The sequence below is a fragment of the Denticeps clupeoides genome, chromosome 14 (genome assembly GCF_900700375.1).
Source record: "Denticeps clupeoides chromosome 14, fDenClu1.1, whole genome shotgun sequence".
In the NCBI taxonomy this organism is placed as follows: Eukaryota; Metazoa; Chordata; class Actinopteri; order Clupeiformes; family Denticipitidae; genus Denticeps; species Denticeps clupeoides.
Window position 1 is genome coordinate 9,956,530 of NC_041720.1, and position 17,694 is coordinate 9,974,223.

General features: G+C 43.1%; 1 protein-coding gene across 17 annotated transcripts in view; it reads right to left on the reverse strand.

The window, feature by feature from the left end:
- Positions 1 to 17,694, reverse strand: part of ptprk (protein tyrosine phosphatase receptor type K) — a 114,397-nt gene that overhangs the window by 70,978 nt on the left and 25,725 nt on the right. For all 17 annotated transcript variants that reach the window (XR_003751860.1, XR_003751861.1, XM_029002253.1 and 14 more), the window contains 2 exons: positions 16,500 to 16,622; positions 7,915 to 8,186 (listed from right to left, as the gene is read on the reverse strand). Coding sequence is in view for 15 of the 17 variants with exons in the window: in XM_029002253.1 (XP_028858086.1) it covers positions 7,915 to 8,186; positions 16,500 to 16,622 (395 nt within the window). In the remaining 2 variants the exon portion in view is untranslated. The remainder of the gene's footprint in view (positions 1 to 7,914; positions 8,187 to 16,499; positions 16,623 to 17,694) is intronic.

Below are 17,694 nucleotides of genomic sequence, written 5' to 3' on the forward strand. Positions count from 1 at the left end.
CAAGATCATTCATATTGATCATTTCCTCTGAAGGATAAATTCCTATATGGCAATGCTAAACTGTAACGATTGCACTTTACAATTTAATGAGTCTGGAGAAGGAAACCTAGCAAGTGAACTTTTACCTGACAACTTACCCCTCCAACTGCAGCGATATCACAACTAGGGCTTTACATGTCTTCATTATAGAGAGACTGTATGAGATTCTCTAATAACTATTAGCTTAAAAACTAATGAAAACAAAATCATGAAGTATAAATTAACAATCTCAGCATTTCAAACTACTTCAAACAATCCCCAGACATTGACACACTCACCCACACAGCAAAACTGTATACATTACATACATGCATCTCTATGAATGGGTTTCATCTCCATGCTCATATGATGCTCAAATATGGCTCCCAGAGGTTTAGGAAGTCCATTCGTCTGCCCCCTGCAATATACGTTATGATAGGATCTTATTAAAAGTAAAAAAAAAAATTGCTATTGTCAATATACATTTGCGAACTAGCCACAAATATGAAACCAGTGGAAAAAATGATATTGTGTAGTGAATGTTTTAATGTTTAAATTCACGATATACGATATACCATGCCCGAGCCTCTTTTTTTTCCAAGACCTTTAGTTTTTTTAGTAGTTTGTTGATGTTTTACTGTTACACACTGTCTCCTCTTTGTTTTCCCATCTGCAGGGCCATCATGTGCCTTTAAACATCATTACTAGATTGGTCCCACCTATGGATGTGTCTGTGAAATTCTTGCTTCCCTTCCTTGACTGATATCTTGACTGATAATTTGCTGGAAAATTGGCCCTGAACACAGTCTATTACTGCTATGTGACATTCTACAACCTTATGAATTATCAATTCATGTGGCTGATCCTTTACTATGAATGTGTTAAAATGGTTATTATCAACTAGAGTCATTGATGTCAATTAATAGCTAAATATGCTTAAAACAACTACTTTATTCCTTCCACAAAAGTTCCACAGAATGGAATTTGCAAGCACAGCGTTGCCTGTTATTGCTTCTAGTTAGCAAACCAAGAATTGTGTTAAGCAGGTTGTCTGCTTTTGAAAATCTCTCCCAGCTTACCATCAGTCTCCTTCTTGTGTAGACTCCAGTATCACAGAGGCCAGGTGGCACAATGTCTGAAATCATTTGTCACAGGGAAATGGTGCTTTGCTCAGTTGTCTTTAGGCTGGTTGAGTTTAAATTCTGCAGAATCACTGCTGTTCTTGGTTCAGATTTTGCCATAAAACCACATAAGCACACGGCTCTCCATTATCATCTGCCATATTCCATGTTACAATGATTTAGATTGATTTGGAAATTCAGACTGAATTAATTTTTTTTCCCCATTCCAGAGCATTAAACCAAGCCACATCAGATGTGCATAATACTGCTAATCATCTGAAGAATGTGCAGTTGAAATGGATCAGTTGAATATTAAATGTTGGATCCAGGAAAGCGTGGTGGCTCAAAGGTCAGCACGGCTGTTCTAAATGCCTAAATAAACGGTACATTTTCTAAACCTTTGTTAGAACACAAAGGAATGCGTCCCACCTTACATCCACCAGAATAACAGGGAAATGTTCCAGTGAAAGGGGAGTAAAATAAAAGCGATGTCTGCACATGAAAAACTCAGAAAACTCATGATTAAAAGGTGACGGGGGACAGAAAGTGGGATAGGGCTGATGGAGGAGGCGGAGGTCTCATGACTGACCTCAGTGTGAAAGTGAAGTGATTGTCATTGTGAAACACTGCAGCACAGCACACGGTGGCACAACAAAATGCGTCCTCTGCTTTTAACCATCGCCATTTGTGAGCAGTGGACAGCCATGACAGGCGCACAGGGAGCAGTGTGTGGGGACAGGGCTTTATTCAGTGGCACATTTGACCTGGCCTCCACAGTCACCGGACCTGAACCCAATCCAGATGGTTTGGGGTGAGCTGGACCGCAGAGTGAAGGCAAAGGGGCCAAAAAGTGCTAAACACATCTGGGAACTCCTTCAAGACTGTTGGAGAACCATTTCAGGTGACGACCTCTTGAAGCTCATCGAGAGAATGCCAAGATTGTGCAAAGCAGTAATCAGAGCAAAGAAACTAGAATATAAAACATGATTTCAGTTATTTTACCTTTTTCTGTCAAGTACATAACTCCACATGTGGTCATTCATAGCTTTGATGCCTTCAGTGAGAATATATCAATGTATCAATGTGTGTCCAAACTTTTGGCCTGTACTGTATGTGTCTGTATAATATATACTCTGCTCTCTAAATATTCAGATTTTTTGGCACTGAAAAACTGTAACCTTAATCTCACAAACAAAAACTCACGCTCTAACGCTTTCAAAAATTAAAGCTCATTCTGAGTAGGACAGACAGATGGACAACAGACAGATTTCCCGAGTCGTGTCCAGCTACGGGCAGCCCTCAGACACCTGCGCCGCCTATTTGGCTGCATCAGGCGGAGGAGTCCTGCGCCCGCAGCCATAATTGTTTTAACAGGCTTGATTGGTTAAATCCACAAAACAATTTGGTCCCGAGCAAAAAAAAAAAAAAAAAAAAAAAGCAAACATCTGCTTCACAAGCAATTCAGGCCCATCCAGGAAAAAAAAAAAAAGCTCATTCTTATTCCAAAGCAGGGGCCAAGTCTCCTCGGGGATCCAGGGCGCTCGCTAAAAAACTGCTTCAGAGCAGCATCTTCAGCGACTAAGAGCATTTAGGTCAAAGTTTCTCCCGACGGCCAAATACCCGATGATGGTTGTTTACATTTCCCGAGGAAGTAATTCAATTGTCAAGCGTCGCAGCAGAAGCGTCGCCCATGAACTATTTATGATTATGCCCATCACCCGGCCCAAATAATGATAATAAAAGGGCGGAGGAAGGGGGAGAAAGGATTAAATTATAATGAAACAGCTTGTATATTTTATAGCATTACCACAGAATATAAATCTGACAAAACAAAAATGTTGACATTCTCATTCACCAGCACAACTTGGATATCATCTAATATTTAATAATCCCACAGCGGAGAGACATCCTCTTTCCAACTCCAAAATATAACACCATTCTTTTTGACATGCCTGATCAACTTGCAGTCGAAAAAAAAATTTAATACAAAAGCATACTTCAGTGCGCCTCGTTCGGAATTGGAGGGGCACATCCAGTCCGTGACATCCCCCCACGTCTGAGGGATAAATACAACACGCCCGGGCTGCTCAGTCCTGGGTGGAGGCGACGGGGTGGCGCAGCGAGAGGAAAAGAGGGGGAGGAGGGGGGGGTCGGTCACCGGGAGAGTTAAGATCCGAGGGTCAAATTGGCAGCCTGCCGCTGAAGAAGCCAAACATGCCGGCACTGGCCTGTCTGCTTCATTAGCATCCTCCCTCTGATATGGCAGGGTATTAATTATAAAGCCTTCACTCCCAAATGATACTTAATCCCGTATGTGTTGGGCCTTGTTTATTGGCTAAGATGTCTGAGCTTGCTCTCCTGGCTGCCCCTTGCGGAGCGAGAGGGATGGGGACCCTGGGGGACGGGCTTTGTCATGTTCAAATGTCCTTCTTCTCTGCGCCATTTCGGGAACAGTGCGGGGGAAGCAGCAAAATGTCGTCCAGCAGATGCCAATCTGGGTCTGTGAATCACAGGTCTGGCCGGCAAGACGGCGACTGACCACCCTGTTCCAGCAAAACACTACAGTTTGCAACATTGTCCTCCCAGGGTCAACCCCATAATGCTCTTTTTTTTTTGCACTCATAATGCGCTTCTACTATTCTACAATCGAACAGTCAATGTCCTTAGTGCAGCATGACTGCAGTGACCGGTTTCAGTTAGTAGAGGCAACCTAGTAAGAGGAAACAAGAAGCCGGCTTTCAGTTTTAAACAGTTTTAAACAACTTCTTCATCGATGGTAACTTGAAAGCACGTTGTAAGTCGCTCTGGATAAGGGCGTCTGCCAAATGGCGTAAATGTAAATGTAAATGTAAACTTTGGTCTGTTTCTGCCCACTGTTGCTGCTCCCCTCCTCCTGCTCAGGCCGCATGACAAACACCAACTTCACAGGACGTCAACGACTTCATTTCTCTCTGATATGCTTATTACCCATCTTGTTGCCTTTGGTAGGAAGTGAAATGTCGGGTAGACATGACAAGGAGGTTTTCAATTACGGCAGCCTTTGTCAGGTGAGAGCCAATCAGAAGCCATGCCCGTCTGCAGGCCTGACTCTGGGAAGAGGGCATTAATAAAGCGAACCTTCGGTTAACATAATAACCGCACTAATCAGACGCTTAAAATTCTCGCACACTTGAGGAACACATGGGCGGACCTGCAGAACAGAATCATTAATTTTAGCCAATTAGTCAGGGAACAGGCCAGGGCCTTCATTAGTAACACAGGAAAAGCTGCAAAATGCTAATAAGAGGGCCCATAAATCTCTCTGGCAATGAAGGGGCAAAAAAACAAAGAGCACAGATTCAAACTTACATATTTCAAAAAGTAGATAAATGAAGAATGCAACGATAGACAGATATAGAGAGTGAAATGCGGGCGAGTGATAAGCTAAAGAAACAAGAGGCACTTTGGCAGCTTCCTAAAAAAAATTTAAATGAAATAAATAAATAAAAACAGAATCTGGCAGTACATCCCAGACGGGTCGTCTCACACATCATTGATACACACAGTGAATATTTTAATTCAAAGATCAAGCATTTGCAGCCAGTACTGCAGACCCATATAGCAAATGAGCCTTGCCTCCCAGCAGGCACTGTGAGTAAAAAATAAAAATGTGCAAAGAACAACCACAAGACCACTGTTTACAACTGTTCGAAAGTAATGATATGAAAATGTCCCATAAAGCAAAATGAATCATAAAGTGTCTCAGTGAGCTGTTGGCAATCGTGAGTGGTGCTTTAGATTAGCTTGTGGTTATATCATGATGCTCTACATAAGGTGACACATTTAGTTTTTAAAATATATCTGTAATATCTGCATAGAAATTTAAGCAAATATATCTATTGTCGGTAAACAAGCTTTGTACTTTAGAGGCAGTCACTATAGACTGTATATATTTTAACATCCTGATTTAATGGTTCTTATTAAGACAGTGAACTATTAAGTTCAATATTCAGAATTGGCACATTCACAGAGTCATGCATTCAACACATCCCTAATTAATGTCCACAAAAATATCCTCAATGCTCCTCGTGCCCAATTCTCCGGTCACTGCTCCTCTCCTGGAATGACGGATGCTATTCATCCAAAAGACATTCCCAAGTTTGCTGTTTTGATGATGGGAGTTGAGATGCTGTCTACAGGGAAATACACACAGGACGAGATTGAAAGCAGCCTGGCGCCAAGCGATCACTCGAGGTGATGCCTTTCAGATGTCAAATAACTGGAATGCAGGACACCTAGGCAACTCAAACCTGGAACGTTGGTTGGATGGGCTGGACGTCTGACCTGTCCAGTGCAAGCAGACAATTCTGCGGGGAAATGCTCACTTTGCCCAATATCCACAATGCCATTTCAAAGACACCAGAGACCAAAAGTCCAGGTGGGACACCTAACGGAGGTGAACCTGCATTGCTTCATTAATCAAAACTTTGCAGTAAGTAGGACAAACGGCAAAATGGTAAAACTTCTCCACACTTGGATTAACACCATTAAAATGTTAAACTGATTTTATTGCACCCCTTGAAACCTTTTAACAATGTTATGGTGAAATACACAAATTCCAACAGTGTGCAATTACTATAGATACCTGACTAATTAAACGTTGAGAGAGCATTTGCTCCCATCTGCCTAAAGCTATGGGTGCTTCACTTCCTAAAATGTTTATCAGATAATTGCACTTTTCTTTACCTGTTCAGACCTGAAACTCCCTTTCCACATCCAAAGTCATTTCCTCCTCTTTTACCTCTCCTGGAGCTTGCATTTTCCCCAGTGTACTGCAGGAAGTAGTTTACTTTAACTTGCATGAATTTATGAAAATGACTGATTAGTTTAACCCGGGTGAGCATTTTTTTTATATACATATATAAAATGGCAATAAAAAGGTCCAGGATTAAACAAATGCCCCCAGAAGAAATTCTGCAACTCCGGTGGCATTTAGAAAACAGTGGCTGCGTCTGCATTCTCATTTGGAAAAATTGCTACCCAACTGACATTTCATGAATACAAATAACTTCACCACTGAATAAAGACGTATTCACATGTCCACAGTTCATCACAGATGCCTTACATGTTCTTTGCATAATTAGTTCTAAAACTGCCACCATTTAGAGCCTGATGTCCTTTGTAAATGAGCTAATTTGGGAATTTAATTATAATGAAAGACGAAAAACTACAATTGGCTCCGGCTTTGAGATCACACATTTGTCGGCTTAGTATATACACAGACAAACGGCTCACTGTCTCATAAAGCAGACAAAAAAACATCAAGAATTTGAATGTGGGCCTGGAAAGAATCAGGCAGAATGAAGCCTGAGCTCTAAAGATCCATGCATCTGTGCCTTCGTCAACAAAACCTGACTGAACTCATCAAAGGTAGATCATGAGACCACGGGTTCAGCCATGTGTGTTACAAATACCTAAAAACGGGCCAAGCTAGTCTTTGAAGCATGGGGTACTAGAGCAACCAATCTTCCGCAAAAACGGCCTCAGTTTGTTTTAGATGAAGACCTGCATCTCCAAAATGACTTTTAAAGCAAAAGCGTTATATTGCAATGTGATACAAGGATTATGTAATTTAAAAGCTTAATTTAATAGAACCTTCATACAGCATCTACAGCTATGTAAAACACCCAATGCAACAAAATAGTTTATCATGATGGGTTAAAGTTGGGTTATGATGTGTAATATATAGTAACTACATAGGGTTACATGTTGTTCTATGGTTCTTATATATACATATATATATACACACACACACAGACAGACACACACACACACACACACATACAGTACAGGCCAAAAGTTTGGACACCTTCTCATTCAATGTGTTTTCTTCCAACAGTCTTGAAGGAGTTCCCAGAGGTGTTTAGCACTTGTTGGCCCCTTTGCCTTCACTCTGCGGTCCAGCTCACCCCAAACCATCTCGACTGGGTTCAGGTCCGGTGACTGTGGAGGTCAGGTCTCCACTTTTTGTTAAGTACATAACTCCACATGTGTTCATTCATAGTTTTGGTGCCTTCAGTGAGAATCTACCAATGAAAAATGGTCATGAAAATAAAGAAAACACATTGAATGAGAAGGTGTGTCCAAACTTTTGGCCTGTACTGCACATACATACATAGATATATGGAGGATGGTATCTTGCTCAGTGGCACCTTGGCAATTCCACATTTGAACCCACAGCTTTTTAGTTATGGGTCTGCTTCCTTACCCATTAGGCCACCACTGCCTCTACTTCTCTTACTTCTTTATCTAATAAACTATCGATACATCACAAATACAATTAAAGACTGTGTATCTTTCTTGTTTTATATGTTTATACACGTAATCCCCAGGGATGCCTGTGACCTCGTAATAGTGAATAAGTGCCATCTTTATTGTGTCATGCTTTACTTAGTGCAAGTTTGAAAATAGTGCACAATAAGACACTGAGCCCTGTGAAAACCACTTAACCATTATAAATTTAATGTAATGCCCCACCTCGAGTCTTATTTTATGACTATAACTTCATTAGTTTAATTTATAGTCAATAAATAACTGAAATGCAATAAGTGCAATGGTTTCACCAATTTATATAGCCCAGTTCATTAAAAGGTTATGGTTTCCTTGCAACAGCAAAATTTTCCTAAAAGCAGCTGTGCAGTGGTGGACAAATATTTTAGAACCAAAACTGGGAGCCATTTCATAATAAGGTTTTACTCTGGTGAAGGGTTGACTTGATTGAGGTTGAGGTGTGTACCTGGTACTCATTGGGCCAGAAGGTGCTAATGGCCAGCTCTGCCCGTAGCCACTCCTTTCCCGTGAAGCTTGTCACATTCCAGATCGGGTTGGCCATTGGCCCTTTGTTGACCTTCACCAGGACGTTAAGCGTGCCTGGGCTGGAGCCATCGTGGGAGTAGAGCAAGTAGTTAAAGTCGATGCAGTGGGTGTCATTTTCCTTCATGACTGGCAGCTGGAGCCGAGCTTTCTCCCCAACATCGTGCTGGGAGGAGTCCACCATCATGTAGGAACCTGCGGGAATGCAAGCAGAAGAGGGAAAAAAAAAAGACAAGGAAATCAGTAAAGGGGTGGGTGGGTGTCAGCATGTCAATCAACCAGAGATTTTAGCTCAAGAAGAGATTTAGGGGTAAGCGCACCTGAGCAAACTGCACAAAACTAAGCAAACAAAGACTTGCTGTATCGATATGGCTAATAAGAGCACATCATTTGCATCACTCAACAGGCTTAAGATGCTCGCAGGATTTACACCAGCCATTTGTACGAAACGCGAGCAGAATACATCAGGAAGGAGCGTTCTGGCACACAGCGGAGAGGCAAATGCGACGTTTCACCTCTTTCACACCGAGATGAGATTCTTCTCCAAATGGATTCTTTGGCAGTAAGACGTTACACACAGCCACCCATACGAGTTCTTAAACAAACGTCAAATGCCATTACAGATTGGGAGCATTTGAGGGAGGCCGATATGAGCAGAATGTGCCTACGTGCCATCCCGGAGGGCCGGCCGCGGACAGATTTCACCGCCATTTGTCACGACGACAGTGCATCTGTTCACCGTTCCTCTACTCCGATGCTGCAGTAGTGCAGTAGGACGCACTTTTTGGCCCGCAGCACTGATCCTCTCCACTCCGGTTTATCACAATCCTCTGTGGGTGTGGTAAAAGAGTGGGCTACGAGTGAACCTGGTTATGGTATGCAGCCAAGTGAGGGATTTTTTTTTCCTTAGGCTGTGCTCCTTATGATTGCTTTAGTCTATCCGGTGCCAAATAGAACAAAAGAAAGAGGAAATGGGAAATACTTCTCTGCATATGATTTTAGCCATGTGTTCGTAGGAGAAATGCATCTTAAGGTAAATAAATTACAATAAAGAGTTGTGGCATCAGGAAGCTTTGAAATTACAAATGTACACAGACAGCAGTGATTTTGTGTGAGGGTGAAAAAAGCTAGTTGTGTTGTGATGAGACACTAAGCCAAACAACCAACCCTACAAACGAAACATAGCAAAGCACTTTCCCTATTCACCAACAAAAATTCCTGGTCCATATATCCCAAGGATTAGGCATGGCACTGTAACAACTGATCAAAACTCAACTTTCCACTACATGAAACCGAATGATAGTAATGGCATGACTCAACCTGAGGATTAGATTAATCAAATTACTATTAGTCACTACTGACTAAAACTGGGGCAATTATAGTACAGAAACCAGGATATAATTGAGGTAGCTAAACAAATTACCAGTAAAACACAAAAGCTACATCTTAAACTACGGTCAAAGTTAACACAGAATAAAAGCTAAAGAGATGATCTGTCATTTTTCTGCCAAATAATTTCAAAAAATATATTGAACTCTGCAAAGGAATTCACAGCCCCGATAAGGTGTCTGTATAGCAAAGACTAAAACTCAGCCCTCCCCACTTCAGCTCCCATCCCTATAATGGCCAGCCCATATATCTACAAATGCCCCCCAAACCCCTGGAGGGAAGGCGGATTTACCCCCCACTGCTCTACACTCAGATCAAGGGTGATAAGTGGATGTTAACCCAGCATTTTCCCACAATCCAAAGTGCAGCAATAATACAGCCATGTAAAATAACCAGATGGTGTAGTATTGTCATACTACACAAAATAATAAAATAAACTCAACAAACAAACTATTTGTTTGAAACTGGACTAACTTCACTTTCTCTGTTTTGTTTTTCACTCATTTTCCCAGAGGGAAAAAATAGGAAATGATGAATCGGTCAGTAGGTCTGACTTTCAAACACCGAACAAGTGCAGTGTTCACTGAAGAAGAGGGGGAGGAAACATGGTATTTATGTCAAAAGAAAACCCAAATGTTTAGTTGAGTACACGATCTCTAAGCCACAAAGTGCTGGTTTCCCAACACACTCTGGAAACCACTTAGTGCTGTACTCATGTCGTACATCATCACTGTGGCCAGAGGGAGGAACTGGGCTGCTATCTGATGAGGTCTCCACATGGAGCTTTGAAAGTTGCCAGAACAACGACTTTTTTTAAAAGTGCCTTCACCCATAAGTTCCAGATGGAGAACAACTGAGTGTGGCATTTAAGATCGACTTTTAAAAAAACCACCACCAATTTCAAGTATCAGGGTGGTAGTAGCCAAGTGGGTAAGACCCAGGTTCAAATCCCACTTACTACTATTGTGTCCCTGAGCAAGACACTTAACCTTAAGTTGCTCCAGGGGGGGACTGTCCCTGTAACTACTTATTGTACGTCGCTCTGGATAAGGGCGTCTGATAAATGCTGTAAATGTAGATCCCTTGGTATGTTGTACTGCACAGAATGAGCTCGTAAACACAAATGAGTGTCTTTGTGATGACCAGGCGCACACACACACACACACACACATATATGTATATATAAAAAATTGTGCAACAGTTTATGACTTTGAAGAGAACCGATTGTCATTGTGAAACACTGCAGCACAGCACACGGTGACAGCAAAATGTGTCCTATGCTTTTAACCATCACCCTTGGTGAGCAGTGGGCAGGAATGACAGGCACCCAGGAACCTTCTGATTATGGGGCCGCTTTCTTAACCACTAGGCCACCACTGCCCTATATACTGCAAATTAGCACTTTTATTTAGCAAATTAGCACAAAGTTTGCCTTCAGTGTTGCCAGGTTGAGCCGGTTTGAAAAATAATAATGATAAAAATCTTGTTGAGAGAAGCACTAAGGAATTACAAGTATGTGAGGTAGTTCTGGCAGTTAAATACTAATCAGCTAGTTTATCTGATATCTGGCAACACTGTTGCCATTTAATGTTTGTATCTGTATATATCTGGGGCAGTGGTAGCCTGTAATCAGGACCTGTAATCAGAAGGTTGCCGGTTCGAATCCCGAACTGCCAATGTACCGCTGAACAAAGCACCATCCCCACACATTGCTCCCTGGGCGCCTGTCATGGCTGCACCACTCACCAAGGGTAATGGTTAAAAGCAGAGGACACATTTCGTTGTGTCACCATTAGCTGTGCTGCACTGTATCACAATCACTTCATTTTCACTTCATCTGTCAAAACTTATGACATACTTGATGTGACATTAGCGTACCCTCCCTTAGTGTTAAATCTATTATAAAGTTTTAAATATAGTCCAAGCTACTCTGACAGTATATCCTAACATAACCCAGCAGTTTCGCTCAAAATGTTGCCACAAATGTAAACAATCTCTTCACTTATCAACCTCCTGATTCTAACAGGACGGCCACTAAAGTTCCGCAATAAAAGAGAGCAATCCACTAGGGATTTTATAGAATGAGAATAATCTCAGGGAGATTACAAAAGGATAGTGTCTGATATGTTGGCGCCAGTTAAGTAGATGGTTTAGCATGAAAGCCGACAAACAATCTTAATCCAGTAGATTCCCCATTTTTGATGGTGATGATGACTAGATAGAGACATGCATGACCATGTTTGGCAAATTGCTCTTCTAAGTAGTTTGTTTTGATTCAAATATCCAATCCTGTACTGATTTCTTTCGTTTAATATCACTGTTTTTACCAAACTGGGCATTATCTTTACAAGTATGGGCAGAAATAAAATCTGGACACTGACACCTGTCTGAAGTGTGTAGTGATTCAAATGATCCTTATCTGGTGTTCAAAACAGAACACATCAGAGCTTGCTGCAATCGTTTACTGTGTCCTAAGATATTCTCCGGAATTCTTGTCGAGTCTTCAGATCTAAGACATAAACATTCTCCTCGCCATAATAGCGGCGGTTTCAACATTATTTACACGGCACAGAGACACAACATGAAGAACACGTAGATTAGAAACCGGACGCCATTGTGCATAAAGGTCCTTCTCTATAAAATTACTGAGGAAAGTAACACAAGGATCCACATAGAAGATGTGCTAATAGAAAGAAAAAGATAACAAAAGGCCACATTTGGATGTGATTAGGATGTTTGTGTGATCCCCAGCTCATTTGACGCTGGGACTGGGTGAGCACATTAGCGCCATGGAGATGGGATTGGACAACATATCAACAGAAAGCTCATAAAAGGCCGTATCATCTAATGCACACTGGCATGCGATGCTCGGAGGCTTCAGTATTTTTTTTTTTTATGTGTCGGGATTATTCTAATGCCACGATTGGCAATGCTGTCTAATCAAGAGCTAAGACTAATTACTGCAGTGTTGGGGTACAGCGCTGGCGAGGAGCCTGAGGAAATGATCTGGAAGAGCCGTTCTGAGACGCCTTCATGGAGGAAGTGGGGCATTATGAAGCCCAGTATACAGTAGGTCCCACCTCATAAAACCAACCTCAACCACATAATGACCCACTTAGGCTAGGTTCTACCAGCTGGAGAACAATAAAAACAAATGGTTTCCATTTATTATCTCATAAATTAACATGAAGTAAGCAGGGCTTTCGTTGCAAAAGTGAACTGTGTTTAGAGTGAGGGAAAGAGAGGAAAACACAAGGAATCCATTAGGTAATTTATGGAAGCGTCCCAGATATCACCACCAAAACTCAGTCGCAGAGAACCGCAGTGCAAAAAGCAAATAAATAAAAAACTAGCTGACGTGTTGGCAGATGGGGCCCACCCAAATTCAACAGACACACCCGTTATTTCGAAACGCTGCACAGTGACGGTGCCAACTCGTAAGCCAGCGCCACCGAGTTCAGAGTGGAGACTGGCAATTGCCAGTTTAGAGTTCTACAGTATCGCTTCTATCGCCATCTGTCTGAATAGGACGGTCATACTGTTCTCCTGCAGCGAACAATAGGACTTTTTTTACTCCAGTTCCATGAATACATCAGTCATGTGTTGGAACAACTGGCCACTTGTCACTTGCTGTACAAACATTACTAACAATCTGGCTTCGACGCGCTCAAAAACAGTACCAGCGCCAGCTGTTGTTTCATTGTTTGCAGATTAATTACAATACAACGTATTCCATTCGAATTATTAGCATTCAGAAAACCGGCCAATTAAATTGAACAAACTCCAACCATTTATTTAAGATCACTTTGCATTTTTAAGTTGTTAATAACATGGACTCTTATTAAGCAATGGCTGGAAACCTTTCTGTCAGGGGGTCTAGGAACGGTGAAACCCTCAGCTATGGGGCATGATCTACTCAGTCTCAAGCCTTAAGGTAGATGTTACTGATTAAGCATCCATGATTGGTCACAACAAGCATGAGAAGGACCATCACAATATTAGACGGGTGTTTTCCATGTTGCGACTGATATACAGTATTTGGTTGTTCTGTTATTTTTATTGTTGTTATTTTTTTTTTTATCTAGTTAATAAGATGGCAGCTGGGGCAACAAATGACAAGAGCAAGATGGCCGTCACTCTCCAAAGGCCAGAGCGAGAAAAGTGAGACAATTACACCAACAGGAGACAGTGGGGCACCCTCATTTGTAAAGCCTAAAAGTGGACGGGGAGATTTTTCACCCATGTCACTCTATTAGTGTTTCTCTATTACAGTCAAGTGGGGAGAAAAAAAAAAAAAAAAAGAAACAGGCACCCGCTCCTTAATGCACCAGACTGACCCACATTAGGGAGAGGCTTCAACCGATTGTCAGGGGAAATAAATCCTTTGTCGGGTGCCGGGAGACGTGAAATGTAATCACAGCAGATCTTCGGCCGCCTGTATCCAACCTTGCGAGGGATGTCATCTCCGCGTCGCAGAAGCACCGGCACCCGCACACCGACTAGGTGCGAGTCTGTTTCGAACCGGGACACGCGGGCACAGACAGGGTCAAGGGTCGTTTCTACCCTGAGTCCTTATGAGCTTGTGGCAAATTGGATGCAGGTTCGGTGCTGGCCAATGAAAAAATAAATGGGAAAAATTTGAAGCAAGCGAGGATAAAGTCTGGGGGAGAGTTGGTGAGCTTACAGCACAAATCTTATCTAGTCACGGCAACTCCCTAATGCGGCTGCGTTTTAATTCCCACAAGTATGACCGATGAGAACTCTCTTAGAGAAGTCACTAGAACATGCGTACCGAAGAGGGGGGATTGCTGGGCAAACAGACCACCTCCCTCGAACCGGGGGATTTCTGTTCCTTGATATTTGCTAAATGGTGGTCCATGGCTCACACGTCTGAGTCAGTTGGGATTAAACTTGTCGGTTTGCGGTGTTGCTGTTGGCTGCTTTCCCCGCAGTTCGTTCCCAGAATACAGATGAGGCATTCCCAGAAATTAGATGAGATAGAAAGCAAATATTGGGTCAGAGTAACCTAGGAGTGTCTGTAATGGAAAGTCTAACCACACGCGATTGCTTTTTATGACTGGAGACATAAGGGGGCATCAACAAAGCAATCTTGATGGGAGCAGTGTTTAAAAGAGCATGTTTGTCTGTGCTTGTGAACGCCATCAGCGTCCAGGACAGGACATTCATGGGGACACACAGCCTGTCCCCTTCAAACCTGAGTGACATCTGGTTACACTTACTCCATTTCATTGAATTCCATTTCAGTACCGATGTGAAATGCAGCAGGAAATAAAGGCCTTAAATCACAATATTGGTCGCGAGACCATGTCTTGAGTTCTCCATTCACAGAAGCCATCTGTTACGACTTGTTAACATGGTCACTGACAAACAGATGATAAAAACGCACATTCACCGTTTTAACCAAATCAATGCTGTGTATGCATACCATGGATTAAAGTTATTTTAATCCAAAAAATTTTGGCAGACCTACAGCATCCAACATTTTTCTCCTTCCTCACCGTGTCGCGATAAAATGATACAATTGAATCAAAATGCTATAATAAATTTATAATCAGTTCTAATATTATCATAACTGATCAGATGCTTTGATGTTTCTATTGGTTGCACGTTAATGCGTCACAAGGCGCAGAAGTTCTACAGATTCTTTGCCCGCCTCTGGCCGCAGCAGAAGGTGCTCTTCAGGCGCCCATCCCATAGGAAACAACGAGATTCGGAAGTTGATGGCGGAAAACTTCAACCCGTGCACACGCGTCCTCAAACAGAAAAATGGTAAGGAGACTGCAGAGGTGACTTTCGGGAGAAGTGACAAATCACGCCTGAGCTCGGTGGCAGTCTGTGCAGGCCGAGATACGCGGTAATCAGTCTTCGACTCAACAAAAAGCGTGCCAGGCCTCATTTGCGAACGTTGCGATAGGACGCAACCTTGTTCAAACTAAGTGCCGGCGACCTTTCCCTGCTTCCTCCTTGCATGATTAATTACCTAATATCTAATTAATTGTGAAATTTTGCCAAAGCTGAAATGCTTTTAATTTCCTACACACATCACATAATTCCCCTTGTCCTAAAAACAAAGTGATTAAGGTCCGACTGAGGTGGATGACGAAGGTCGGTCTGGCCCGTGCCATCCTCACAAAACAGTCCGGCTGGATCTTATTTTGAAAAACTTTATTCGTGCGACAGCTTCTTGGCCAAAAATAACCTTCGTTTTTTTTTTTTAAACCCCCACAACCCCACAAAGCCCACAGTGATGAAAAGGGCTTTTCTTTAACTACAGCTAACAGTCGGGAATTAAGACTGCACAGCACCAGCCACGGAGACAAAAGCCCGGAGAAGCTGGGGATTAATCACCTCATACCTGCCTTTTTGCTTCATACAACGGCACCGTACAATTAACTGCCACACTCAGTCAATCTTCAAACATTAGCGCAGTCCTGAGAAGGAAACAATCATTTTCAGACCTTCTGTTAACCTCGTGTTATCTTGTTAAACTAAGCTGCTACTGCTCAGCAGATGGAATTACGGTGCGTCGGGGGTATGAGCCGGGAATCATGTCAGCGGACTAGGGCTGCAACTATCGAATATGTTTTCGGTTCCGGTGCTGTAGCATTGACGACGTATTTTTATGGTAGGAAAGGTCCGTTTTACAGTGCATACACGGCACTACGTTGTCCACCTTACGCAGCGTAAAATGGTCCCATTTGCTTTTTAGGCACACCGGTATCTTCATTTTCCGCCATCTTTGAAATGTGCTTCAGGTACAACAAGCGCACCTGGCTGCACCTGGTGTGGAGCTCCACAATTGGTGGAAACACGTCACTTCCACAGTAGGCGGAAACACGTATACGACTTTGGTGAAATAGATGAAGCCTCAAGGCAAAGAATTTTCCTCGAACATTTTTTGTAATCAAATTATTTGAATTATTCGAATAATCGTTTCAGCCCTACAGCTGGCCGCAGAAAACCATGCAGTCTACCACAATGTGCCCTAAAAACCCCATGGCGACATGCTCAGGGATAAAACTCTGATATTTTAACCCATCTTACACTAACGTTGATGGCCAATGTGAGGATTGACCAGAAAGGCCGGAAAAGTCCTACCTTGAGGCAGTTCTGAGGACAGGTAAGGAACCTCCTGCGCGCTGACATGCGTCCAGTCGAAGTCATCATACGGGTCCTGCTGGTAGTCGCACTGTGCCGGACCATCATCAAAGGTACATCCGCCTGCACGGCAAAGGAAAGCGAGGCACAGCATTCGTTACCAAACTCTCTAAATGAGTCACACAGCGATGGTAGACCGCTCACCAGAATTACCGCATTGGCCCAAGTCCATGCTCCCTCGTATGAGACTCATAACACAATGTTATATTTGGCACCATCTACCTGCAGATGAAATGCCACTAAGAATCTCATACTCAGGCCAGGATGGTAATTGGATCGCTACGTTTTACTTGGACATGGGTGAGTAGGTGGATGATGAAGTAGCTCTCAGGTCCCCCCGTCCCCCGTCCATGGAGGTAAGGGTTGGGTTCAGTGTTGAGTAACACAGTGTGTGGGGAAAGTGACAGGGGAACTGCGAGGTGCCTCCGTCTCCGCATTCTCTTTCGCCAGCGCCATAGGCATAACTTGCAGCCAGTCATCTGTGAGATGGGTGCGAAAACAAAAGCCTTTCAGCCAGCCGCCCCCCCCCAACCACACACTGCTCACCCCCCGCCCCCGAGTCAGCTCCTCAGACCGGAGGACATGCTGTCAGAGGCCGGAAGTGCAGCGGAGAGACAGGCCTCTAATGACTTTGACATGGGAGGCTGATCCCAGTCGCTGCCTCCACCTGAGGTCAATGCTGTTGCTTGTGGGTGGGAGATATTCTGCACTTTACTATTCTCAGAGACAAAGGAGGGGAGGGGTGAGGGAGACGAGGAGCAGGAGAAAAAAAAAAAAAAAACTCAGCGGGAGAAAGCAAAGAAAGTGAGACTAAAGTTCCCAGGTTTTGAGTCACAGAGAAGCCGGAAACTTCAAAACTGTGAAAACCATTTGCAGCAGCCAATGACATGCTGGGACCCGTGAGCAGGACGGAAATTTGTCTCAAGGTTGCGTACATCAAAGATGTTCAGCCAAAGCCAACGTTGCGGAATGTAAAATAATTTAACGAGCGAGCGTCGGTGACCCGCAGCCTCCCTGCCGGTGACCCCAGCTCCTCAGCTCATTACCAGGAGATGGTTTTTCACACCTACAGAAAGGTCACACCATCTCTTCAGCTCAACTACTGACCTTTAAAGCTTCTGAGCGATGTCAAACA